Below are 27,328 nucleotides of genomic sequence, written 5' to 3' on the forward strand. Positions count from 1 at the left end.
ATTGGCTCAGTTTGATGATCTCATGCCACGCAGTATTTTTCATTTTGTTCCTTGAGGAATCGATTGCATTGGAAAATGGCCAGCCAAATCATTTGATCTGCTTGCTGACGTTCCAAAAATATTAAGGAATTCTAAATGTCAAGAATTCAAACAATGCAGCACTTCACAGCCACACTGATATGGGAAAACAACAACAAAAATTCTCCAACTACCCTTTACAGCTTGAATGTGCAGCAAGTGTATGTTTGTGTGTGTATGTTTCATTGTTTATAGCCCAGTTTCTGGCATCTTATATTCAGCAGAATGTTATCTGAGGCTTTTATGGACTCTCTTTTTTGCATATTGAATAAGACTAGTGCAGTTTTGTTGGGGGAAGTTGGATTGAGAAATCGGGGTGGGAAAACTATTCATAAAGCTGTGCCTCATAATCTGCAGCAAAATCAGGCTTCAGATCCTCAAGTATAGTTTCCCAAGCAGCATGTGTAAATGGCTTTAATAATCTTGTCTCATCGGCTTGCACTAAGCTCTGTCCTTATTTCCACTCTTGCAGTAATTGCTTATGGAATGGTAAAACCTGACTGCCTGGCGAGAATGTCCAGTGGTATCTCAGCTGATTGATTCTGTGTGGCAGCCAGAGCTATAAAGCGGTTCTGATTGTTACAGCCCTTTCGAGTATGGTTCAAGGGACTAGCACATTTGGAAGTTATTGCTTATGATTTCTTGTGCGTCTTGCAATATCATTTTAAAGTTACAGCAGCCACAGTGCGGCTTGTTTAAAGTTCAGAACTGTGCATTGGTTTCATTAAAGGAAATGAAAGCTCTGGCAGTTTTTCTTTTTAATTCCCTGTGGCAAGACCTTGCTTTGTTTGTAATCTCTCATTCATAAAGAGAAGCCGGGGGGAGGGGGGGAGGCGCGGTCCTACCACCTCCTTAGTGCTTTGGATGAAGATGGGAGCAGGCTACTATTATAATTAATATCATAGCTGTATTACTATTAGCAGCAATATGTGTTTGCATTATGGCAGCACTTAGAGTATGTCTGCTCTGCACAGGGCTGGCTCTAGCCATTTCGCTGCCCCAAGCATGGCGGCACGCTGTGGGGGGCGCTCTGCTGCTCACCGGTCCCGCGGCTCCAGTGGACCTCCTGCAGGCATGCCTGCGGAAGCTCCATAGGAGCCGTGGGACCAGCAGACCCTCCGCAGGGACGCTTGCAGGAGGTCCACCGGAGCCGCCTGCCGCCCCCCCAGCAACTGGCAGAGCGCCCCCCGTGGCATGCCGCCCCAAGCATGTGCTTGGCGCGCTGGGGCCTGGAGCCGGCCCTGGCTCTGCAATACAGGACTGCTGGTCTGGGGCAGTGTAGACACTCGGGCTGGAGCCCTCCCCTCTCCAAGGGTCCCAGAGCTCAGGCTCCAGTCTGAGCCCAAACATGTGGCCTACAGTTTTAAAGCTCCGGGAGCCCGAGACTGCTGACATGGGCCAGCATGGGTGTTTTATTGCAGTGTAGACCTATTCTTAGATTGGGGTCCCGTTGTGCTTGGTGCTGTACATGTACCCATGGCAGGAGACAGTCCCTGCTGTGAAGAGCTTACAGAGGATGGCAGAAAGGAAGTATTGTCCTTATTTTAGGGGAACTGAGTTATAGAGAGAATAAGTCCCCAGTTTAGCAAACTCTTAAGCTGATTGTGCCAGCAATGCCCCTCTGCTATGTACATCGGCCAAACTGGACAGTCCCTACGTAAAAGGATAAATGGACACAAATCAGATATTAGGAATGGCAATATACAAAAACCTGTAGGAAAACACTTCAGTCTCCCTGAACACACAATAGCAGATTTAAAGGTAGCCATCCTGCAGCAAAAGAACTTCAGGACCAGACTTCAAAGAGAAACTGCTGAGCTTCAGTTCATCTGCAAATTTGACACCACCAGCTCAGGATTAAAAAAAGACTGTGAATGACTAGCCAACTACAAAGGCAGTTTCTCCTCCTTTGGTGTTCACATCTCAACTGCTAGAAGAGAGCCTCATCCTCCCTGACTGAACTATCCTCGTTATCTCTAGCCTGCTTCTTGCTTGCATATATATACCTGCCTCTGGAAATTTCCACTACATGAATCCGGCGAAGTGGGTATTCACCCACAAAAGCTCATGCTCCAAAATGTCTGTTAGTCTATAAGGTGCCACAGGACCTTTTGCTGCTTTTACAGATCCAGACTAACACGGCTACCCCGATACCTAAGCACTTGTGTAATTTTAAGCATGTTCGTAAGGCCACTGGAATCAATGGGGACTTAAAGTTAAGCACATATTTAAACACTTTGCTGGGTTGGGGCCTGAGAGACTCGTACTGAGGGGGTCTCTAGAAAGAGCAGGCTCTTGAACCAGGATCTCCTGAGTCCCAGTGCAGTGCGTTTGCTCCAAGACAATGGTGAAGGTGATAATGCTTTCTTGACATGAGAAGGTGGCTGTTAAAGCCTCGTTTTACCAAGGTGCTGAGCGTTTGTAACTTCCACTGAGTCCGTGGAAGGTGTTGGCTCCCAGGGCCTCTTTAGAAAGCAGGCCCATTTGCGTAAGTGCCTCGCTCGAGATTTAGGCACCTAACTTTAGACCTCCACGTTTGTAAATTCTAGCCATTCTTTATATTTGGAATCCAAGTTGATGGCTTTGATTTGGCAAAATGTTCAGAAGTTAGCTAGTTCCAGTTTTTTTAAAAAAAGGGAAAAATACCCAGAAGTAGCAAACAATCTACTTGATCCTTAATTTCGCTGGAAATCAAACTCTGTCATGATTGCCCATGTCTCACAAGCGAACTCTTATGCTTAATAAGCTTGATAAGTAATAGCACACTGCAGTGTGCTATCAGAGTAGGATAGGAAAAGCCCTTTCTTGATTTAAGTCATGCATGGGTGGGATAGCTCAGTGGTTTGAGCACTGGCCTGCTAAACCCAGCATTGTGAGCTCAGTCCTTAAGAGGGACACTTAGGGATCAGGGGCAAAATCAGTACTTGGTCCTGCTAGTGAAGGCAGGGGGCTGGACTCAAATGACCTTTCAAGGTCCCCTTCCAGTTCTCTGAGATAGGTATAGCTCTGTATATTAGACAGTATGAACTTTATCTGATGCTACAAACTGGCTCTGCAAATCCTATTATGAATTTGGCCTACTATATTTCAAATGCCTCTAGCCTGTGGTGGAGCTTTCATTTTCTATAACTCCTTCTGTCAAAGGATCTCAAGGCACATATCTAGAGCTGTGCAAATAACAGACTTTTCCTTTTTGGTTCACCGGCCATTCTGAAAAATTGGGGGGAAAGGCTTGTTTTGTGTTGAACTGAAAACTAAGATTTTTGGAATTTTTTGGTTAATTTTTTGGGGAAAAAAAATTCAGGTTGAACAAAATGTTTGGTTAATTTTGACCATTTAAAAGTTTTTTTAATTGTGTTTTTTAAATAACATTAAAGAGAAGTTTGAGATGAAAAGTCATTTTGAACCAAACATATCAAAATATTTTCTTTAAGAAAATCTTGAAATGAAATATTTTGACTTTTTTGAGAATTTTTGGGGGGCAATTTTGCCATGAGCAGTTTGAAACCAAATTCACTAAATATTTTGTTATCACCAAAAAAAGTTTTGTCTGAAAAAGTTAATCCAGTTCTAGTCTTATAATTTTATAAATGGGGGAAACTGAGTCACAGAGAGGCTAAATAACATACCTAGGGTGTGTGTGTGGGGGAGGGGGTCACACGTGTTTTGGAAAGGTTGGGAATAGAACCCAGTTTCCCTGAATTCCAGTCATGTGGTTTAAACTTGTTTCCTCTCCTGCTGCTTCTGTCATTTTTTAAAAGGGAAACTCAACATTTATTTAAAAACGCTCATTAAAATGACAGTTTGCACATTTATCCTTTTAAAATGCTAAGATTGATGTCCTGTCATTCACATGAAGGCAGTGTTTTGCATAGCCTGGAGCTTGCAAGCAGGGCTGGCTCATATTTTAAAGTAGGGTTGGTCTCTCTCTCTCTCACTTTCTCTGTTTGGAACCTATTTGTTCGCTGAAGTGTGACATTACCAGAAATCACATTTTTACTTGACATTTCTCAGAGTCACAGTAAATGGGGGAATGGCCGGAGATAAGCGGCACAAGAATAAAGATGAAATATAGAGCCAGGTTCCCAGCAGCTACCGTCAATGGAAACGGAGCTCCTTTCAGCTTGGTTTGGTTTTTTTCTTCTCCTTGGAACTTTCGATCAGAAGAGCTGTTGATTGAAGTGCCTTGGTTCTTTTTTGTTTTTTTTTTTAAATCCCCTCTCATAAACTGTTTCATTAAGAGCTGGATGAATTTTTTCATGAAAAACCTTTTTCGCTGAAAAATGCAGATTCGGGTCAACAAAACAATTCATGAATCCGGGTTGGTTTGGGTGAATTGTTTAAGTTGGGGGGGGGGGGGGGAAGAAAAGGTTTTCTGAATTAAAAAAAAAAAAGTTTTGTTTTGGAATTTTTGTCTTTAAAAAACTTCAAATTGAAACAAAATGTCTTGTTTTGAGTCAACCCTAATGATGTTTAGTATCAGAGGGGTAGCCATGTTAGTCTGGATCTGTAAAAGCAGCAAAGAGTCCTGTGGCACCTTATAGACTAACAGATGTTTTGGAGCATGAGCTTTCATGGGTGAATACCCACTTCATTGCATCCGAAGTGGGTATTCACCCACGAAAGCTCATGCTCCAAAACATCTGTTAACCCTAATGAGCATTTCTGACTTTTATTTTGCCATTAAATTTTAAACATTTTTGTTCCAGGTTGACCCAATTCCATTTTTTGGAGGGGCAGGGGGACCACCACTCAAACTGTATATTCAGTTATTTGACTAGCTCTAATTTCATTTTCAAAGTATATCTGGGTGAGGATCTTAGCTGTGACTTAGACTGAAGGAGTTGGACTGTAAGTTGTTTGGGGCAGGGACTGTATTTTTGTTCGATATTTGTACAGTGCCTAGCACAACTGAGTCCATGACTGGGGCTCCCTGCACTGCTGTAATAACAGTGATGAGGGTTATCTGGTGTTTGCCTGAATGAAACCTTTAAACGCTCTCACTAGGGGTGAGGGGTCAAAGTTATTAAGTCAAGCAAATGCCAGCAATAGTAGCAAAAAAGGATGCTTTGTCTAATAAAATTAGTTCCTAATTTTAGCTGTGTGTTTGGAGGGACTGTCCGTAACAGACTCGAAAGAGAGATGGCCTTGTGAGCTATTGGGATAATACTCTCTATTGTGCCTTTGATTTGTCAAAATATCGGGTTCTGGAAGTACTCTGCTCAGATGTGCTGGGACAGGAAGATGTCCAAGATGCAGGAAAAGTTCCTTGTTTCACTCTGGTATAATTTTTCTGTGCTGATCTCCAGTTAGTAAGGATTTCAGCCAGGAGAAACTTGGCTAAGGTTTGACACTCACCAAGTTCTGCTCTCAATTTGCGGAATAATTCAGGTTCTCTGTTCACCATGTAAAAGTTAACTGTTAAATGCAAAACTACGGCTCTTATGCTTCAGTTTTGTTGCCTCTTATGCTTCAGTTCCAAGCCATGTGTCGCAGGAGTTGAAGACCAGAAGGTTCCTCTTGCAGGCCTCATGCTGGAATTTCCAGTAATTATCGGTTAGAGAAATGGCAGAATGACATAGGCTGCAAACATATGAATGAGGAGGTAGGGACTTCTGAGATGACATCCTGGCTCCACTAAGATCAAGGGGACCAGGGGGAGTAAGAGTCCACCCAGGAAGTCTTGCACTTTTTCTCACTCCTGTACAACAAAAACAGGTCCGAGATGGGTCTCCTCACTTGTCATCGCTAGGTTATTTCATGTAAGCTGTGATTTCCATTACTCACACCGTCCACCCCTTCCCAGTAATATTGTTTCCACTGTCCAGTGCCTCAATAAAGCAATTCTTTTTGCCATTGCAATAATGATCGCAATCCACATAGTGCACCTGTTAAGTCATATACACCATGTATTAGACATTCTCTGGGAGATTTGCAGTGGTGGTGTAGCCATGTTGGTCCCAGGGAATGAGCGAGACACGGGGGGAGGGAATCTTTTGTTGGACCAACATCCATCCATTGGTGAAAGGAGACAAGCTTTTGACCTCCACTGAGCTCTTTTTCTGGCCTTCTGTGGGGGAAGCGGGTATTACGTGGCCTGCATTTCGCTGTATTAATTGTTGGGCTTTGCTTTATTTCTTTACACATGATGTTCTCCCCAGGGGAGTGTGACGATAAGCATTTGCCAACCATACAGCTGATGCCTACAGCTGGATTGAAATGATGCCGCCAAGCGGCAGTTTCTGGTCTCTGTAGTTTGCTGGTATTCAGGATTGTCTGTAAACTCAGAGTGCGCTAACATTGCCTATGCCTTGATTCATAACACTTCCTGGCATCTCGATGGTTGTCCCCAGCTAAGCAGAGTAGGGCCAGTGTCACTCTATTTGAATGGCAGAACTTCATGGACTATCCATTAAGGGACATTCTTTCCTCCAAGTTGCTACGCTGACTCAGTGCCCCAGTTTGGTGTTTGAGGCCATTGAGCGAATAGAGGGTACCATATTCCAGATTATTAGGGTTGCCAACCTTCCAGGATTAGCCTGGAGTCTCCAGAAATTAAAGATTAATCTTTAATTAAAGATTAATGTCCTGTGATTAAATCTCCACGAATACATCCAACCAAAATTGGCAGCCATGCGGATGATACATAAAGTGGAGGCCCTGAAGACGGTGTGGTTGTTAAAGGTTCCATGCCACTTTTCATGTTAACCTGAATGTGAGTAGTTCTATTCTGCCTCCCAGTGCTGCTTTTCCCCATTGCACGTTCTTCCTCTTTTCTTGTTTAAAGTGAAACGTGACCAAATTTCACTCCTCAGAGATCTGACTTTGCATCATGGCGTCACATAAACACCACTCCAGAACAAAACCAGAGCAGGACTTTCAGTTACCACTGACTGCATGGGGAGCACGGGTAGAGGCCAAGGATGAATGCTTTTGGAAATCCGTTCTTCTGCAAAGCAGCCAGCAAGGTAGCACTAACGTACCAGGGACGTGCCTTCCAAATGCCTGACGATGACTTCGGAAAACTCACAAAAGGGATGATTCCCAGAGAAACCATCCTCAGATTTACAATGAACCCCATACGTGCTGGGACCAGACTTTGGGAGCAGAGTTAATGCTGTGCAGTTACCCATGCAGTGCAGAAATAATGAATAAAGCTATGATTATATACCTCACTACTGGGTCTTGATGCTTTGATTTAAGGTGTAACCAGAGGTATGTTGTTCATGATCCTAAGGGACAGCAATAAACGTTCTGCCATAGCGCATTAGGGCCATGCTGAGCCCAAAGGGCAGCTCTTAGTCGCAGGAGTGAGCATTCAGTAGTTTTTCTTCTGTCTGCAGCAGTAGGTCACTTGGGGTGTGTGACTGTCTAGCATCATTCACAACAACTTCTCACACAAGTGAAGCACAATAAACATCCTAGTGGGGTGGAGGTGAGGGGACGTGGCATAGCAGCCTATCAATCTCTGCTCTTGTTTTAAACTCTCGAGCTCCATGCTAAGCTTTGGTGCAAACCACAGCCTGCGCTGGGTTACTGTGAAGCCTCTCTGAGTTGGTGGTTTTCCATGTAGAACATGCCAAGGGGAACAAACATTCCTTGTGGGAGGTCTGCCCAGTTTACACGGTTATTTTTAATTGCATGATTTGTGGTGGTGGTGGTGGTGGTATTATCATTGATTCTTGAAAGCCAGCTGCACTGGCCTGCAGCTTGAAACTACAGGTATTATTACTCACAGGCTAAACACCCTTCCAATCTGGGCTCAACTATTCTCCCCCAAGTTCAGTTCTTGCTTCTGGGTGTTTTTCAGTGTCTCTTTGGGCAGGGAGGCAGAGATGTCACTCCCCTGCCTTGAACAGCTGTTGTGAATGGTAGGAACTTTGTCTTCCAGTGGAAAAACACTGGCATTCCAAGGTGCAGTCCAGTACCAGGTGACTCAGTCACATGTCTTTGCAGGGTTGTAGCAGCCATTACTCACAGGCTGTTTGGAGTGTCCAGAGGAAGACTGAGCAATTTCAGAGTCCATTGTCTCTGCTGATAGGCCATCAGCCCTGTCTGACTTTTTCATTGTTGTACCTGGAAGGCTAGTTGTGGGTTTTACCCAAAGTAACACATTTGAAATACAGATACGTGGTTAATATTCCGAACTTTAGATACAGAAATGATATATGCGTATAAATTGGATAATCACATTCAGTAAATTACAACCTTTCCAATGATACTTTACATGAGCCATCTTGCATAAAGTATATCTTGGTTGTGCCATATTCATATCATAATAATATTTCTATGAAGAATATGGGGTGTAATGTCACAACTCCTCTCTGCCAACCCCAAGACTGGTCTAACTTGCAGGAGACTCCACGGCCCTAGAATGCAGGGGGCATTAAGATGGCCCATGTCCCACCCGATTAACTGAAAATCTGGCTTGTATCTTTGCCTGGATGATCTGAGGGATCTGGAGCATACAGAAAGCAAAAATAAACAAGATTGCACAGAAAGGCCCTGATCCCACAATGAGCTACTGGTGCCCACGTCGGGCACAGAGGCAGGCATCCGTCTGCATGGAGTTCATTGCGGAATCCTTACCTAGAGTATGAAGTTAGCCTAAAGCAAGCCCCCTAAGCTGCATTTTCTCCATGATTGATTGAGCAAGAAGTCTCTCTTATGGGGTTGACTGCATGTTGGGGCAAGCGGGAGGGAGACAATGAAAAGTAGCTTTTCCTTTTCATGTCAGCTCGAAAACAGGAAAGAATTGTAGCAGAAGCAGATGGAATGCCTCCGGCCTGGGCTTTTGTAGGTCAGATGATTGTTTTTCTGCTTGTTTGGTAAATTTAACTCCATTTAAGTATCTGTCTCTTCTTAATAATATGTTCTTTTTCCTGACCTCTTCACAAATCAGAAATGACAGTTACATTTAAGTGGCAGAACAACTGTGGGGACAAGTGCTCAAGGGTGAGGTTTGTAATGTTGAGTGAGAGTCTTGAAAAGGTCTATTGGGCTGACTGAGAAGTCTCCTCTTTGGACAGAATGTTTGCACCTTGTGTGTGTGTGTGTGTGTCTGAGAGAGAGAGAGATGCCTTGTGCTATAGCCTCAATTGCAGGAAGCCTTAGAGAGAGGGCTGAAGTTAATGAAATAACTTCTGTTTAATGGAGTTGAATACTCATGATGACATTTAGTAAATTTTAGTAATTAAACACTTTGTTTTTAAACTTTGCCGTACCTGTAGCTGGCATTCTGTAACACGTACATTGGACCAGATTCAGCAAAGCGCTTGAAAAAGCGCTTAACTTAAATAACTTGCATAAATATGTGCATGCATTGACTCCAGCGAGTGCCGAAGTATTTTGCTGAATAGCAGCATTGCCAACTCTATGATTTTATAGTGGGTTTCATGATATTTGATGTTTTTCTCAAAGTCCAAGCTCCTGGAGTTATATTATTACATAAGAATCTCCTCTTTAATTTAAAAAAGATTTAGATCTCATGGTTGCAAAGAAAACCGTGAAGATGTGAACACTGAAGGCTCAAAAACGTGAAAGTAAATGAAAAGAACCCACAATCTGTTGTTTTTAAAAATCGTGAATCTTGTGATTTTTTTTTTTAAGGCTTTGGTATGCTTTGTCCATACCAAAATAGGGATGCCTTCCTGAATTGCTTCCAGGCAGAATAACCCATAGCATTTTAAAGACTAACAGATTTATTTGGGCATAAGCTTTCGTGGGTAAAACCCTCTCACACTTCTTCAGATGCCTGGAGTGAAAATGACAGATACAGGCATAAATACACTGACACATGAAGAGACGGGAGTTACCTTACAAGTGGAGAACCAGTGTGAACAAGCCAATTCAGTCAGGGTGGATGTGGGTGTCACTTCCTCATCAGTTATTGGGAGTGGACCACGTCCACCCTGACTGAATTGGCTTGTTCACACTGATTCTTCACTTGTAAGGTAACTCCCTTCTCTTCATGTGTCAGTATATTTATGCCTGTATCTGTCATGTTCACTGCATGCAGCTGAAGAAATGGGTTTTTTCCCACGGAAGCTTATGCCCAAATAAATTGGTTAGTCTTTAAGATGCCACTAGACTCCTCGTTGTTTTCATGGATACAGACTAACACGGCTACCCCTCTGATGCCTGGCACCATAGCATTTTGATACTACATGGCTATACTGATTTTACTGAGTGATTTTTGTGCTTTCAAATGGATTTTATGGAGATCTAAACAGTTGAGAAAAAATGAGAAAACCCTGCAGACTATGTTCAAGTGGAAAATACACCACGAGACACACAGCTTTGGCACTTGGCTAGAAGAGCTGTCCAATATGTTATATACAACTAGAATGTTTGCTTTTTACTTTGCTACATCAAACCCTATAGATTTTCCCTTTGTTAAAGGGACTCTGGCCTGATAACAAGCTATTTAAACATATAAGAGCATACTACTTATTTTTACTGCAGCATGCTAGACATCCGACCCGTCCAGATAGATGTGCCCAGGAGAGCTTATGCACTCTTATGTGTGTGTCTAGTCCCACTGAGATCAGTCAGGCCTGGTTAACATCACTCGTGTATTTGCAAGGATTTTAATTTTACATGTGACTCGGCGACTGAAGCTATTGCACAATAGAGGGAGAGTGGGTTGAGTAAGAATAATATCTGATCCGTTGTTATGTATTTATGGCACATGGATACCTTGATGATTCATTTAAAAGGGGTTCAGCGTGCTAGAGCGGAAGTCATTCCTTGTGTAGGAGGACAGTGTGAGCATTAATGGCAACACTTTTGGGGAATCAAGCAGGTGGGGAGTGTGTGTGTGCGGAGTGGGGTGGATCAGAGTTGTAAGACTGGGATAAATTCTCTGTTGGTGTACGAGGGCATAACTCCCTTTGCAGTCAATGCAGTCATGCCCATGTACACTAGCAGAGAATTTGGCTCTCTTGTCAGATATGAAAGCAAGAGGGGATTCATGTAGGGCCTTGAAGGCCAAAGACAAGATGATCAGCCCTTTACCCAAGTCCTTGACACCACCCTAGGGCTTATCTACACCACCAAGTTTTGTTGACAAAACTTATGTCAACACTCAAGGGTCAACAAAACAAAAATCGCCAAAGGGTGTTCACACTTGCTCCCTCTGTTGACAGATCATGTCCACATTGGGGACACCATCATTGATAGGGTGACATATACCCATGGTGCATTGATCCCACAGTGCAGTGTTGTGGGAAGGAAGAGCTGAGCGCTGCGAATCTTGGGATTCTCTCCGAGTTCTCCCACAGCCCCTTCAGCTGCTGAGAGCAGCATCCTGAGTAGCTCTGTGAGCTCTCTGTGCTGAGGAATGGCAAAGCAGCACAGCGTCTGTCCCCCTCCGGCTGCAGGATGATTTGCTGCTCTTTGTTCCCCAAATGGAGCAGCACACAGACACTTCCCGGAGCTTTGAAAGAGGAGGGGCGCATGCTTGCAGGGCAGCAGAGATCAAACACTGAGCAGAGCAATCAGGGCAGGTATTGGGAGATACTGGCGGAAGCCAATTCTGTCGACAAAACAATCAACAGTGTCTACACTGGCTCTTTGTTGACAATAAGGGCTTGGCTACACTCACACTTTACAGCGCTGCAACTGGGGTGTGAAAAAACACCCCCCGAGCGCTGCAAGATACAGCGCTGTAAAGTATCAGTGTAATCAGGGCAGCAGCGCTGGGAGCGCGGCTCCCAGCGCTGCACGCTACACCCGTAAGGGATGTGGTTTACATGCAGCGCTGGAGAGCTCTCTCCCAGCGCTGCCGCTCTGACTACACTCACACTTCAAAGCGCTGCCGTGGCAGCGCTTTGAAATTCCAAATGTAGCCATACCCTAAAGGGAGGGGAAAAGACAGAAGTCTCTTGTAGGGGTGGAAGATTTTTGTTGCCAAAACTGGGTGTTTTTTATGACAGAAGTCCCATTATGTGTGCGGTCTTGCTGTTTGTCGCCAAAAGGCAGTTTTTGGTGACAAAACTTGCCAGCGTAGACAAGCCCTTAGAGTGCTGAAATGGAAAACTCCTTTTCATAGGCCATGTGCAACCCTCCCTTTTTTGGTGTTTGTTTCCTCTCCCCACCTACCCTCCAGAGCAACTACGCCTTATCTATCCTCAGTTTCACTTTCTGCTGTGTCTACAGGAGTCCAGTGCTTTGGGGTTGGGTTTTCAACACTGCGGGAAATGTTGAAATGAAAAAGGAAAAAAAATTAAATGCAATAAAAAATTCCTTCAACTGAAATCCTTTCTTTTTTTAACCCCTTCTCCCCCTCCAAAAAAAATTCTGATCCTATTTTGTAAAATCCCACAGCCACCAACCCACCTTCTTTCTTTAATTACACCTGCATTTTCAGCTTTGTGTAGACAGAAGATTCTTAAGTTGAATGTAGGTAGTTTTCAAAAAGGTGAAATGCAAGAAAGTTCGATTTAGGGGGAGAGAAAAAACAAAGCAACCAACGAATCCAAAAGGGGAAACCAAAAAAAATTGAAATCCTCTGACAAAAAATGGATGCTAAGAAAGATGAAAGCCATTTATAGCACCTCAGATACTACCAAATGTTGTTGAATCCAGCTGTGTCCAGAATCCAGAGGAATTTGACCATATTGAGAGGTCAAAAGGTTTCATCTTGCTTTCTTAAGTGTCTCGTTGGCAGTGTCTTGGCTGATCTCTCTCTTTCCGGAGAGATCCTCATAGTGCTGGCTACAGGCCTGCGGATACCTGTCTTGTATGCTTTATAAATGTCACCAGCCCAACCCCCCACTCTGCATCGTACCGTCACCAGCCTTCTGGCTAAGAAGGGCTGAAGAAGACTTTAGTTTTGACAGGGTCTGAATCATGATCCACCAGAGGAATTGGTAGTGAGCATAAGTGCTGGAACTAGGTCTGCTGTGGGTGCTGCTGCACCTCCTGGCTTGAAGTAGTAATAACCCAAATACATGATTTCTGCCTTCAGCATTCCCACTGTAAAAATTGTTCCAGCCCTAATGGTAGTGAGCATGGCCTGAGGCATTCCTGTCCCCTGCTAGCCTGGCCAGCAAGAATCCAAGAGCAGAGCCCATGTTTTACTGCATGGCAATAAAGGTGAAGTGGCCAGATTTGAAAGAAACTCCAACACAGTGGAAGTTGATGGATGCTAAGATCTTCAGAAAACCTGATCCTAATACTGAGTTACCAGTTCATGATGTCACCTGATAAGTCTAGTAAAGCTTTGCGTTTACATGTCATCCTGCACGTGAGGGTCTCAAAGCAATTTTATAAACAGTTCCTAGCATCTCTGTGAGGTAGGTAAGAACTCTTATCCCCGTTTTACAGATGGGGAAATTGATTCCCAGGGAAGGTAGCACTTAGTGAAGATCAGATATTCTATGTTGATGCCTGGAATAGAACCCAGGAGTCTTGACTGCCACTCCCAGGCACTAACCACTTCGTTGGAAGTTCACTAGCTAAAGAGAATTTTGTGGTGCCAGGCAGTGGAGGAAACAGAGTTGGAAAAGGGGAGACCAAGGAAAGAAAGTATTGCAGTGAAATATAAAACAGGTTTTCATTGTTTTTTTCTTTGCAGGGACTGGAAATTGATGGCTGCATCTGTGTAAAAGACACAAACTTTTTTTTCTTTTTTTAAAATGAAAAATATATTCAATTTTTCTCATTAAAGGTTAAAATTGCAATGTGTTTTGTCAATATACAAAAGTTATCAAAGCTATACCTGGTAGAAAACCAGGATGAATTTTTCACAGCATACACACAAAAAATTCATGCTGGCTTTTTTTCTTGTTGAAATATTAATGATTCTTTCTTTTTGGCCATTTATCAGATTCTGGGTCAGGTCTATTATGAAAACAAGACAGTGAGCCAAGTTCACCCTGATATAAGTGGACACAACTGTGTTGAAATGATAGGAGTTGAGCCCACTTCGTGCTAGCAGTGAAATTTGGCTCAATCTATTTATTTCATGGGCAAAAAGATCACAGATCATCCAACTGAAGAATGCAAGGCTAGAATTTGTCAAGAGGTACTGGTTACTGCATAAAACTGTTAGAGCAGATCTAGAATGATTGTGCATGAGCTCCAAGATGGGATTTCCTTGTATTACATTGTTACCTATTTGTTTCCCTTAGAATTTTTGTGTTTCCATTCAGCAGCAAAAACAAAAGTTGTGTTAGCATTGATAGAATGTCATGTGAAAACTATCATCACTATGTGCTGTCACATCAGTCTTTAAAGCCCTTATGTGTTGTCTTCTGGTTTGTTGGAATGTTCCAGTTTTACTTTGCCTCTTGATAGGGTTGAGATCTCAGTTTTAATAAAGTTTAGTGGGGCAGGGACCATCTTTCTATTCTGTGTTTGTGCAGTGCCTAACACAATGGGTCCTGATCAATGACTGGGGCTGCTAGGAACTACCACACAACTGATCATAAGGGCCTGTTTGTCAGGGAGGCCATGTACTCACATTTCAGTAGTAGTCAATGGGAGCAGCAGACGTTCAGCAAGTCTGAAAATCAATCCCCAAGTATCTTTCTCTCCATTAGTTTTAGCTATAACTTCCCTTTTCTATTGTAATCACACCAGGTTTTTTTTTTGTTTTCTCCTTTCCAGGTGATATCAGCTGTATCCAGACTTTCCCACCACAGTATCGTTCAAACCAAAGGAATTAGGTAAGATTCTTTTAACATGATGCTTTAGATAAAATTGGCTTCCCCTCCACCCCTAGTGCTTAATCGCATCAGAATCTGCAAAGATAATAAGTTGGCAATGTGCATGTTAAAGTTGGACACCAAACAGGCTGCTTTTGTGATGCTTATTAAAGTGCACTGCTGACTATAGTTTATTCATTTCCTCAGCAGTACAGACTCCTCCCTGGATCGAACCAGGGATGTCTTACAAATGTACTTGGTAGTTACAGAATTTCTTCTGAGTTAGATAAGATCAGATAATTGAAGTATTCCTCAGATCATTACCGGTACTTAGGTGCACTATATGCTTAGCAGACTCCTGGAGAAGTTTCTGTGGGGGAAGAGCCAGGGGCAGGATAGCTCTTAACTTCATCCAGACTTTTCTCGTCTAATGTTTGAGTCTGGTTGAGTCTCATAGAATATCCAACTGTGAATCAGGGTCTCTGGAAAAAATCAAGCCACAGACCCCCGAGGAATTCTCACAAATATCTGTCCTCTTTGCACTCGTTATCTGCTGGAGTTTTCAGGCAGCTGTGGTTGCCTTCATGATCATCAGCTATTCTGCTCACTCTGGCCACATGCTGATAAAGGGGAATGCAACCTAGGATGACTTATACAAAACCACAGGTCTCTGCTACCTTGAGCGAGGGGAACGGCCAGAGCAGCAATCTATGTGGCATTGTGCTCCTGTAATTATTAATTATTGGCAAATTTCCCAGAGGAAATGTTAATCTGGAACTTCATCGCATAGCTCAGGGATGGCCAACCTGAGTCGGATAAGGAACCAGAATTTACCAGTGTACATTGCCAAAGAGCCACAGTAATACATCAGCAGCCTCCTATCAGCTCTCTCACCCTGCTCCCTGTGCCTCCCACCCACTGGCAGCCCCGTCAATCAGTGCCTCCCCCTCCCTCCCCGCACCTCCGGATCAGCTGTTTTGTGACTCGCAGGAAGCTCTGGAGGAGGAGGAACGAGGGCACAGCAGGCTCAGGGAAGGGGGCAGGAAGGGGTGGAGGTGGGGCAGGGCCTGTGGCAGAGCCAGGGGTTGAGCAGTGAGCACCCCCTCGCACATTGGAAAGTTGGCACCTGTAGCTCCAGCCCCAGGGTTGGTGCCTATGCAAGATGCTGCATATTAACGTCTGAAGAGCCGCACATGGCTCCGGAGCTGCAGGTTGGCCACCCCTGGCGTAGCTGATGATACTACTCTCCCCTGCCCCCCAACAATTTAAAATAAAAGCTCCACAGTGCAAAAATGAGGACACTGCTCAATTTCCTGAGGATTCACATAGTGTTTAATACAGAGAAACTGCTGGTGTCACTGTTAGCTAGGACATGAACAGGTATTAATGGAGGGGAACAGTTTTGGTTTAGGGACTGTTTGGCACAGTAGTTGGGAGGGATCTTTTCCTAATTGCTTGAACAATAGGAAAGGTGTTTTATATCAACGGTACAAATCCATCCTTCTCTTGTCGTCTTTATGGAATTCCTTGAAAAACGTTTTAAAATGATTGAGTTGCTTATAATGCAGTTTTATTAGCCTGTGAGACAACATCGGAGCAAAGAGTGTGTAGGTAGTTTGCATGTGTGCACAGTCATTGCAGGCAGGACTGGCTTTAGGGTGATTCACCCAATTCCCTTGAATCGGGCCCCGCACCCCTAAGAGAACTCCGCAACATCCCTAAGGACCCTCTGCCACTGTGCCACCGAAGGCACTAGCAGCCAATAGATCTTCTGCCGAAGTCCCGCCGCTGTCTTCGGTGGCAGCTCCATCGCTGCTGCGGAAGAAGGACCCGCTGCCAACATGCTGCTGAAGGCAGCTCTTTCGAATCGGGCCCCGCAGTGTCTAAAGCCGGCCCTGACTGCAGATAGAAGTGAGAGGGAGATGTTTCCTCCTCCTAAGCTTTATACAGTCCAGTATATGTCCCCTCTCCCAGTAAATCTGCAACACTCCTGCATTTTCACCCCAACTGTCCTTAGGTTTTATGGAGACTTGCACCTCTGTTCTGTACGTTCCCAAAATAACTCCCACAGAGTGTGTGTGTTTTTTAATACAAACTCTCTTCTGGCATCTGGTAGAATCCTGGGTTGTTCCATGCAGGAAAACTGGGATCTTGGGCACGCAAGCCTAGTTCCTCTTCCTGGGAATAAGCATCCTTCTGTCTTGTTGGATCTACAGCCATCCTGGGCCTGAAACAAAGCGCCCCCACAAGAGTGGCTGTCTCCCTTTCATACTACTCCCTTCAAAGGCTGGCTGCTGTCATTGAAATGCTAATGACGGTTAAATAACTGGCCAGGAAAACCCTAGCAAATCAGGCTCCAATCTCTGAAATGTTCTGTGTATTTATACCTGCTACTGTATTTTCCACTCCATGCATCTGATGAAGTGGGTTCTAGCCCATGGAAGCCTCTGTCCAAATAAATTTTAGTCTCTAAGGTGCCTCAAGGGCTCCTCGTTGTTTTTGCTGATACAGACTAACACAGTTACCGCTCTGAAATGAAGGGAGGGAGCCAGTTGGCCTGCAGAGCTAATGTGGAGCCTGATTTCATTGGGTCAGTTGTCCTGGCTATGACTGAAAGAACAGGGAAAAGCTGTTTTCATTGTTTAGAAAGTCCAATTCGTTCTTTATGATCAGTGTGGGAAGCTTGATACTGACGTTTGACATGCTGATCCCCTTTGCTGTGATGGTCTGATTCCACTAACCTTGGGGGAGCTGGCTTCCGGCTGCCCCCTCAGCCTGCACCTGACAACTCTTGTACTGGGGGGACTGTCGTAAGGGGCTGAGCTTCTGGGCTAGGTGCTGTCTCGCTCTTCGTAGGCACAGCCAGTTGGAACTGGAAATGAAATAGCGCTGAGCTTCTGCAAACATCTTAAGTGCCATGCAATCACTGAGCACCACAGCAGGGCACCATCAGGGATCTGACTCTGGGGGGGGCTGCTTTTGGGGCACTGACTTTCGGCGTGGGGCTGCAGCAGATTCATAGTGCAGGCTTGTTTGGGGAGAATGCTTCCCTTTTGCACATCTGCCCATGGCAGGCTAGCTGCAAAAACGGTGCTTCAGTTTGCACATACAGGCTACTGCTGTTGAGTGAGTCAAAGTCTAGAACTCTCAAGTTCACTTCCCAGCTCTGATCCTTTCTCTATGGCCTTGGACCAGTCACTTCACCCCTTTGCTTTAGGCCTGGTCTACACACAGATTTTTTTTATCAGTCTAACTGTTGGTTAGGGGGATGATTTTTGTTGTTTTTACTGATATGGTTATACCAGTGCAACCCCAAGTGTGGAGACAGTCATAGCGGCAGTCAGCTGATTCCCCTTCCCATACTAAATAGGTATAAAGTGCCTTTATATTGATATAACTGTATCCACACTCTGGGGGTTTGTACCTCAGGCCTGGTCCACACTACACAGTTAAATTGATTTAAACAGCGTTAAATCGATTTAACTCTATACCCGTCCACACTACAAGGCACTTTAAATCGATTTTAAGGGCTCTTAAAATCGATTTCTGTACTGCTCCACCAACGAGAGGAGTAACCTTAAAATCGATATTACTATATCGATTTAGGGTTAGTGTGGACGGAAATCGAAGTTATTGGTCTCAGTCCTTTAATGTAGCTACGCAGAGTGCACCGCTCCAGAAATCGATGGTAGCCTAGGACCATGGACACACACCACCGAATTAATGTGCCCTAGTGTGGACGCATAAAATCGATTTTATAATATCGGTTTTATAAAACCGGTTTTAGTAATTTCGATTTTATGCTGTAGTGTAGACGTAGCCACTGTAACTATGCCGATATAGTTTAAAGAGATGCAAGTTTTTTGCATGTAAGATGAGCTCTAAACAGTGAAACTGACAGATTCCACAAGGTACAATGGGCAGTATAGTGAGTGAATGTTTGTAAAGTGCTTTGAGGATCAAAAGCCCCATCTCAGTCAGGCACTGTTTATTATTCAGAGTAGTCTTGAGTCCTGGAGAAGACTATAGTGATTATTATTTTAAGGGGAAAAAAGCATCAAAGCATTGTGGGAGCGGGGGAAGGGAAATCCACATGTATAGACTACACTGACATTGTGAAAGATAATCTTAAAAGTATAGGCCCTGGCTTGGTGTGTTGCTTACACCATCTTGCAGTTCTTTCTCTCTCTTCTAATCACTTAGCCAGGTCTGAAAGGTGTAGGAAGAGCAAGCTGGCCATACTGCTAAGCCTGCTGTAGATCAATAACATTCTGCAAGGCCTGAATCACACTTCCATTGAAGTCAATTGGGAGACTCCCATTAAGTTTAACGGGAGGCTGGTTGGAACCCCAAGTCCAGTAGACAGCCAGGATGCAAGAGGCCCGATGACTTGTAGTCCATTGGTGTGATATTCCCCCCCTACAGTATATCAATTAAATTTTCACATTTATTTTATTACAGACTTTTAAAACTCCCATTAAACTCTCTTATCTGGAAATCTTTGGCATAGTAATTATAGAAGCAAAGTGTTGATACTTTGTTGTTGTTGTTCTTGCACCTTCTGACTCTGTGTTTTTCCTACATGTTAACCGCACCTTCCCCTGTTCGTCAGCTGCCCGTACAGGAATACGGCGTGCTGATCACTTTCTTTACCCTCAAAAAAAAAAAAAAAAAAAGCCCATGAAAGTTCCCTCTTCTCACCATCACTTACCTTAGCAATAAGATAATGCATACCTACCTTTTGTCCATTCCTGCAATTTTTTTTTAAAGTAGGTCACTTCTTGCACTGTCATCTTAAAAAACCTTGACTATGGAAGCCAAGCGCAGATGAACTTTATATGAAAACTAGCAGCAGCTTTTGCTCTCTGAAATGACTGCAGACATCTGCCATCTCGGAACCTGATCTCTGCTCCTTTTTGATGCAGGTCTCCACAGATGGCAGCAACCCCCTCCTTGCCTTAGAGAGGTTGTTTTTTTATGGATGTCTTAGGATCCCAGGGCCTGGGCTCTAGCCCGAATGTCTACGCTGCTATTTTATGTCCACGCACCCCAAGCTCCATGTGCCCAAGTTACCGACCCAGGCCAGCTGCAGGTGTTTTGTTGCAGTGCAGGTGTACTCTAAAGGTCTGACCCAAAGTCTGTTGAAATCAGTGGAGAAACTCCCATTGACTTTTGGCTTTGGATCAAGCCCTAAGGGCTTAGAAAACCAAACAAATATAGTCCACTTGTTCACACATTGTATATAATCTTCAGCACTGTTAAATGAAGGTATTTTCTCCCACAATGCGTTTTTTGGCTCTAGGCTTTGGGATCATGCAGGAAAATCCCTACTTAAAAAAAAAACAACTCCCCAAGCTTATTGTTTTTCTTAAATATGTTCCATGATCATGCAATCTCCCACGAAGGACAGAAAGATAAAACAAAACTTGTATATTACTCAGAATCTTTCTACCTAATAAAGACTTTCTAGCTGCGTGGACCTTGCCAGAGAAACCCTGTTTCACAGAGTTATTCAGGTGTAGCTATGGAGTGACGACAGTGTGTTTCCTCCAAAGAACAAGCTACAAATAGCAAAAGCCTATTGTTAATGAAATGGTCTGTTTGCAGTATATCACTGCTGTTGGACTTAATATATGGCAGCTGTAGCTACAGACGGCGCTGCATGTTTACTAATTGTGCTGTGTTATAGTTTCAGTGGCAAATTTCTTACTTCGTTTGGTGCTGTGTAGCCCTGAGTGCATGTTGCATTGACTTACCTCCTGGCTGCTGCTCTGCTTCTGTTGATTGCCAAGATAAAAATGGGGTTTATCTGTCTCACAAGGTGGTTTGTTCAACATAAGTTGTTATCCCTCCCACCTTCATCTCCCCATTAATTAAAAAAGCCCCCCCCCCGCGCACACACAATTACAGGACCCGCCACCTGCTGTCTGTTGTGCTCTGGGTTGCTGTGGGGCAGCTCAAGCCACAAAGGCCAGTTTTGTTTTAAACCGTGACACACCACAGTGACCATGTACCTTTACTTTTTGAATACTATTCCATGCATAATGAGTTTCTTGATGCAAAGGGAGGTTTATTGTTCCCTTAAGAAGAGACTTTTTCTGCCTGTATCTCTGGTTCAAGGCCTTCAAAGTAAGGGGATGATGATGTGGTTAAGACATTAGACGGGCCTGAGTTCAATTGCTGCTCTGCCCCAGATTCCCTGCCTGATTCTGGTCATGTCACTTGATTTCTCTGTGCCTCCTTTTCCCATCTGTCTAATGGGGATGATGGTACTTCCTTTGTCTTGTCTCTTAGAGTGTTATGCTTATATGCAGCACCTAGCACAACTGGGTTCTGAGCTTAGTCAGGGCCTCTAGGCACTACAGAAATTGAATAGTATTTTTTTCTTATAGCACGTCTCACTGTAATAGCCAAGAGTAGTGTTTTTTCATAGTGCAAAGTGGATACATTGTGGGAGATACAGAGACGGAGGTAGTTCTGGTGTAATTTTTCATCCCTAGAGAGAAGGAATCTTTGTTTAACGCCTTTCTCTCTGTTTCGTACTGCTACCCATCACCATAGTACAGGGGTCGGCAACCTTTCAGAAGTGGTGTGCCGAGTCTTCGTTATTCACTCTAATTTAAGGTTTCGCGTGCCAGTAATACATTTTAACATTTTTAGAAGGTCTCTTTCCATAAGTCTATAATATATAACTAAACTATTGTTGTATGTAGAGTAAATAAGGTTTTTAAAATGTTTAAGAAGCTTCATTTACAATTAAATTAAAATGCAGAACCTCCCGGACCGGTGGCCAAGACCTGGGCAATGTGAGTGCCGCTGAAATTCAGCTCGTGTGCTGCCTTCGGCTGGCGTGCCATAGGTTGCCTACCCTTGCCATAGTATCTTAGTATCTTCTGTGTAAAATCAGTAGCGGTAGTGAAGGCCCTAGTGGACTTCCTGGAATCTCTGGCGCTACTGCCACATAGTGTCAATACACTCCTCAGTCAATCACAGGTCTAGTCAGCTGACTGCTTTCCTTTTCCCCAGTGGCTTTGTTAATCCCACCGCTGACATCAGACTTGAAGCAGGTGAGGAAATGTTGGCGCATCAGCAGAAGAGCTGCCATTGAAGGAATGGACCGTAGTCTTGTTGATACCAGAGGACAGAGGAGGGGATCCGGCAATCCCATCTGTACCAAATTTGGTCACTTCCCTGAGATTTAACAGACTCTTCCGTGCCTTGCCCTTGCATTGCTATAGTTACATCTCCTTTCCTTTTAAAGAGGACAGCTGTCACGAGAAGAGAATTCTCAAATGGATGAGTTTGAGAGCTGTTTGGGAGCCCAGCTATTCGCAGATCTTGTGTTAATGTAAATTTCTAATAACTGGATTAATGGACTATAGACTGTGTAAAAAATGGAACTATAAACAGTACGTACATTGCAAAAATCCCCCACTCTCAGTGTGCGGCTGAATTACTCTGGTTGAGACACTTTCAAAACCCCAGTGCTTTACAATACAGTGACTGTTCTTAAAGAGAAGTTTTGTGTAATTAAAACAGCTACCATGACTACAGTAATCAGTGAGCTGGGCAACATACCAAAGCCGATGAGACCCAAAGAAAAAACCCTTTGTCCTTGAAACTCTATGCTGCATGATGTACACAGGTATTGATAATTGCAGCATAGGAAAATAATTGGGACGGATCACCAAATTAGTGTGAATGGTGCTCGTTATGGAGCACAGATGGGATTAGCAACAAATGCTGTAATACATGCTGTGATCACTGGTAATAAGAATTACATGTGGTCTTCTGGGATCCCCACCCACAGAACCTCAATACACATTTCCTTGGCAAGGGAGATCATTTAATGGATTTCAGACCAACCTTCTAGCCATAAATTAAAGCCCATTGAGACATTTGGTACTGATTTTAACTGGGCATTTTAGCCTACAGATAATGGTAATTATTCAGTGTTCTATTGCACTGAATAGCCAACACAGCCCCAACTTGAAGTCATGTCTCCATTGTGCTAGGTGCTGCACAAACATACAGTCGAAGACAGTCCCTGTCCCAAAGACCTCACAGTCTAACTAAAGAAGAGTGAGATCAAAGAAGTATTATTGTCTCCATTTACTGATGGGGACACCCCAATTGGACAAGCAGTTGCCTGTCTTTAGGCTTGTGGGTAGTCCCATGAGCTATAAAGTACTTAAGTGCTTAAGTACCTTGGTGAATCGGGGCAGAGAGATTGTAATTTGCCCCAGGGAGTCCATGGCAGAGCTGAGAACTGACCTCCATTCTCCTGAGTCCAGTCCTGTGGCTCAACCAAACGACCATCCTTGTTCCATGCACGCTGCAGCGGACTAAGGCTCCCGAAGGCAGTCATGCAAGCCTTGGGCTTTCAAAGATGTGCTTGCGTACTGAAGTCCGTGGCAGATCTCCTATTGATTTCAATGAGCACAGAATTGGTCCTTTAGTCTGCGAGGGCATTTTTTCTTTCATTAAAGTGCTGGAATCCATCTTGCACGCCCAAGCAGGGTGAGTGCTCCAAATTAGAACTTAGCTTAAGTGGTGCCAGGTTTTCAACTATCCCTGTAGAATCATCCAGTGTGGCTTGTTCACGTTGTGCCTTAGTTTATCAAACTAGTGAGATGGTATGATTAGTATCCTCAGAAAGCTAACGCAAGGGATATATGGATTCTGTACAGTTCCACGGCACTTGTAATTACATCCCGGCTCTTGTTTGCCTGATTACGAATAGCACATGCAGGAAACACTCTTGGATTCTGTGCGACCCCTGCCAGTCTCTCAGAAATGAACGTGTTGCTTCAGGAAGTGGCAGCTGGGTTTATTCCCAGCCACATGCATGTGGTTGCTGCTTAATTGCATCTACAGTGTGAAAACATCTTTCAAGCAGGCTGCATATTCCTCTGATGCAAGGAGGACACAAGACATTACTGGAGAGTCTGGTGGCACTTTAAAGACTAACAGATTTATTTGGGCATAAGCGGGTTTTTTACCCACGAAAGCTTCTGCCCAAATAAATCTGTTAGTCTTTAAGGTGCAACGGACTCCTCATTGTTTTTGTGGATACAGATTAACAGAGCTACCCCTCTGATACTTTAGAAATTATTGGATACATTTTGAGGCTTTGAGAAGGTATCGTGTGTTGCAGACATGTTTTTGATTAATCACCAGTCAGATTAAATGAGAGAGAGAGAGAGGGAGATTGAATGGGGATAAATGATGGAGACATTGTGGTGAAAGAGGAGATTTTAAGCGTATCTGTTAGACATGTCCAGTCATTAGAGATTATTGAAAGCCATTCATAATCAAGTATTACAAACTGTTGGATGTCTATGACCAAAGGATCCCTTGGTGATTCTCCTGGGGCTGCCTAGTGAAAATGGTCAAACGAAAAGAAATGAAGAATTAATCTGTCATTGGCTAGTAGATGCTTGGGGATTGACAGCTGCAGTGCAAAAAGAAAAACAGTCCAAAACTAGAGGAAGGATTTTGTTTTTATTTTAAAAGGGAAGTTGCTATGGAAAAATTAAATATCCAAAGTCACTTTTTAATAATGCTAGGCTCTTGGCTTCAGTAATACCTTGTGGCAGTGAGTTCCACGAGCTGAATGTGGGCTGCTTTGGGTGGATTGGAAAGCATGTCCTTTTATCTATTTGAAATATATGTGTCCCTTGGAAACCAAGTTCTGCAAGTGGAGCAGGAGGTTTAGAAATAACAGCTCATGCTGCCTCATCCATTTTTAATGTGTGTGCACAGTGCAACTATTTGAAAGATAAAGGAGTTAGCGGGTTCAAAGAGCCCTTCTTGAAAGTAAATCCCTTATACGTGAACTGAAACCCCTGAAGTGACTCTGCACTGACACTGCAGCTAATAAAATGGACTTTTTTTTTTAAAATCCCACTATTTTAGCAAATGGGGGACGGGGGGTATCTTATTTTGGTCAGACATGCTTGCACAGTGAGGGCACTCGCCTCTTGGCCAAGTCGTGGCTGTGCACGGACGCTGCTTTGGTGGAGGGACAAAGAATGAGAACTTGTCTGTACTTGCTTTGGGGAACTAGGTATGGATTCTGATCTTTCTTGAGGCTTTTTTTCCTACTGCTAAAGAGCTGGAGTTTTTTGCCTCAGGGTCACGGTGTGTGCGAGCGATTCCCCAGGCAAAACCATGAGATAAGGCATGTTAGTTTTACCACAAAGCAAAGTACACTAACCCCTGCCTGGGGTTTGTCTCAGGAGGTTAACTGAACCAGAGTGCCTTGTTTTCCCTTCGTTTTTACCTTAGGAGAGCTCACAAATGCTAGTTGCCCCAAGGTTAAAATAAAAGCCATCTTTCTTAGCAGTGAAGACAAGCATGTTTCCCAAGGATTCATGGCACTCATTGCTGAGGGGATGTGCCTGATCTCAGGGGATGAGGCGCTGTTGATTACAGGGCCCGGAGAAGTCACCCTCGATCATCAGCAGGGATGTCGTGCTTTGCATGCCAGCAAGGAGAGTGAGCGAGATGGTGGGTGAGGGGAATGGAGAGGCAGCAGGCCTGGGAGAGTGGGCAGCTGGGTTCTGTTCCAGGCAGTGCCACAGACTTGCATGGGAGCTTTTGGGCATTTAATCACAGGCCATTTATTTACGTGTCTAAATGTGGATGTATTTTAGGCACCTACCTGTGTGACTATGCCAGCTTTAACGCCACCGGGCCTCAGCTTCCGCCTCGCTGAATGCGAGTAGTGAGGGAAGGAGAGGCGTATTTCTATGGTGTCTGGAAAGTGTTTTCAGATCTCACTTGGGAGGCAGTATATCACCACGAACTGTTATTTCACCAGCTCCTATTAAAGTCAATGGAAAGACTCCCATTGATGACTTCATTGTGTGTGGGTCAGGCCCTATTGTGAAAAAGGCTCAGAGTGATACTTGAAGAAGGGCCTAAGTGACATAGGCACACAAGATCCTTTATCTTGGCCTTGTGCTCCCAGCTCATTTGAGTGCTCTAAAAAAGCCCATCCTCTGGCTCTCAAACAGCTGTGTGCTCTGACTTCCGCTTTTGTTCCAGGGCTTGCAGGAGGTCGGAGGCTCCTGGTACATATAAAGGCAAGTAAAATTCAAAGTCAGTGCATCTCTTTCTTGATTGAACCCCTGCGGCGCTCGTGTTCACACTGACGTATTCCAGCTGGGAATACCACAAAGGAATGGGGTACAGAAGCCTTTTGAGCCAACCACATGCTAATGTCAGCTAGCTCGTACCAGGTTAGTGTTGCTTCTGGAGCAAATCCTAAAGAGTGTGTTGCTTTTCTCTTGTTACAGCTGCCACGGCTTGCTGTGTGTAGCAGCATATGCCATTGAGCCTGGTGCCATGAAAAATTGCAGCATTCCTCTGCAGTCCTTGACTTGTTCTCCTAACTTGCATTGCTTAATGATGCGTCACCGTGTTTGCAAAGGCGTGCGGTGTTCAGCCTTTGCATCCTCCGCTCTTTGTTCTTTCCCCTTAGCCCAGCGCTGTTTGCTGCCGTGAAAACCTCTCTCACAGGAGAGAGCTGACAATAGAAGGCTGACAATAGGACGAAACAGGCACCTCCTAGCCAGGCTCAAACCCCTGTGGCTGTCATTTCTCAGTGCAACATCCTTCCCTTTTCCCAACCCAGAGTAGCTGCGTTGCGATGCATGGAAGGCTAGGGGAGATGGAATCCCCCTCCATCTCTAAGGACCCTTTGCTGCTATGCCTCTATACAGTGGGGATTGGGGACTACCTAGCAACGGATCCACAGTCCCTGCTTCTGAACTCCCTCACCTCTGCCCTGTCCCCAGCCATGGCCAAGTACTGGTGTGGCGGGAGCTTGGGCCTGCAGTGAACAAGTTGGTGTGGAACCCTGGCATTGAGGTCTGAAACGGCAGAACTGCACTGGTTTCATTGCGTTTGGGGCCCTCTGCGGCTGCTGAGAAGGGAGTAGGATGTTGCCTGCTCTATTTAAAGGAACACTGTCAAAATGGACATGCCCCAGATCTCAGATAATGTCTCTGAACCCTCTGAATGCTGCAGCTTTAGCTCAAATGGAAAACTCCTGCACCCCACCTCTGTCAACAAAACCAAAGCCTGACTGACAAGATTTTGCATCCCTCTGCCCAACGCTACCCTCAAAACAAACCGCCCCTCCTGCTGTGAGGAAATCTGTTGCCTGCCAGAGCCAGGGCTGCAGCTTTGACATTGCTTGAGCTTCTGTACTAAGGAACCTGCCACTGTCTCCAGTGAGTGTGTCTGTGGCGAGGGGTTTCACATGCATGTTGTGTGGTCTCTCCCCTCAGCCTGCCTATACTGCTCAAGAGATGGTAACATTATAGGATTCCTCTAGAGCAGTGAGGGAGCAGCATTCATGTTTGTGCATTATAATGCCCTGCCTGTTTGGAAGAAAGGGAATGGAGGCCGACTAAGCAGGCGGCTGCCCTGACTTGCCCATAGAGCAAACCAAGGCTGGTATATCTGGTTTTCGGTAGCTGAGGCCAAGAGTGTCCCTTTAACCTATCAAGGCACATGCCTCTAACTGTTTTTCTGTCAAGCCCAGAGGAAGCGTGGCGAGGTACTAGTCTCTCTCCAGGGTGATGATT

General features: G+C 44.4%; 1 protein-coding gene and 1 long non-coding RNA gene across 4 annotated transcripts in view; one reads left to right on the plus strand and one right to left on the minus strand.

The window, feature by feature from the left end:
* VAV2 (vav guanine nucleotide exchange factor 2) overlaps positions 1 to 27,328 on the plus strand; it is a 316,987-nt gene that overhangs the window by 176,868 nt on the left and 112,791 nt on the right. For all 3 annotated transcript variants that reach the window (XM_050926981.1, XM_050926983.1, XM_050926982.1), the window contains exon 3: positions 14,692 to 14,750. In XM_050926981.1, the coding sequence (XP_050782938.1) occupies positions 14,692 to 14,750 (59 nt within the window). The remainder of the gene's footprint in view (positions 1 to 14,691; positions 14,751 to 27,328) is intronic.
* Positions 1 to 27,328, minus strand: part of LOC127036231 (uncharacterized) — a 243,702-nt gene that overhangs the window by 131,017 nt on the left and 85,357 nt on the right. The window lies entirely within an intron of this gene.

The sequence above is a fragment of the Gopherus flavomarginatus genome, chromosome 17 (genome assembly GCF_025201925.1).
Source record: "Gopherus flavomarginatus isolate rGopFla2 chromosome 17, rGopFla2.mat.asm, whole genome shotgun sequence".
NCBI classification, from domain to species: Eukaryota; Metazoa; Chordata; order Testudines; family Testudinidae; genus Gopherus; species Gopherus flavomarginatus.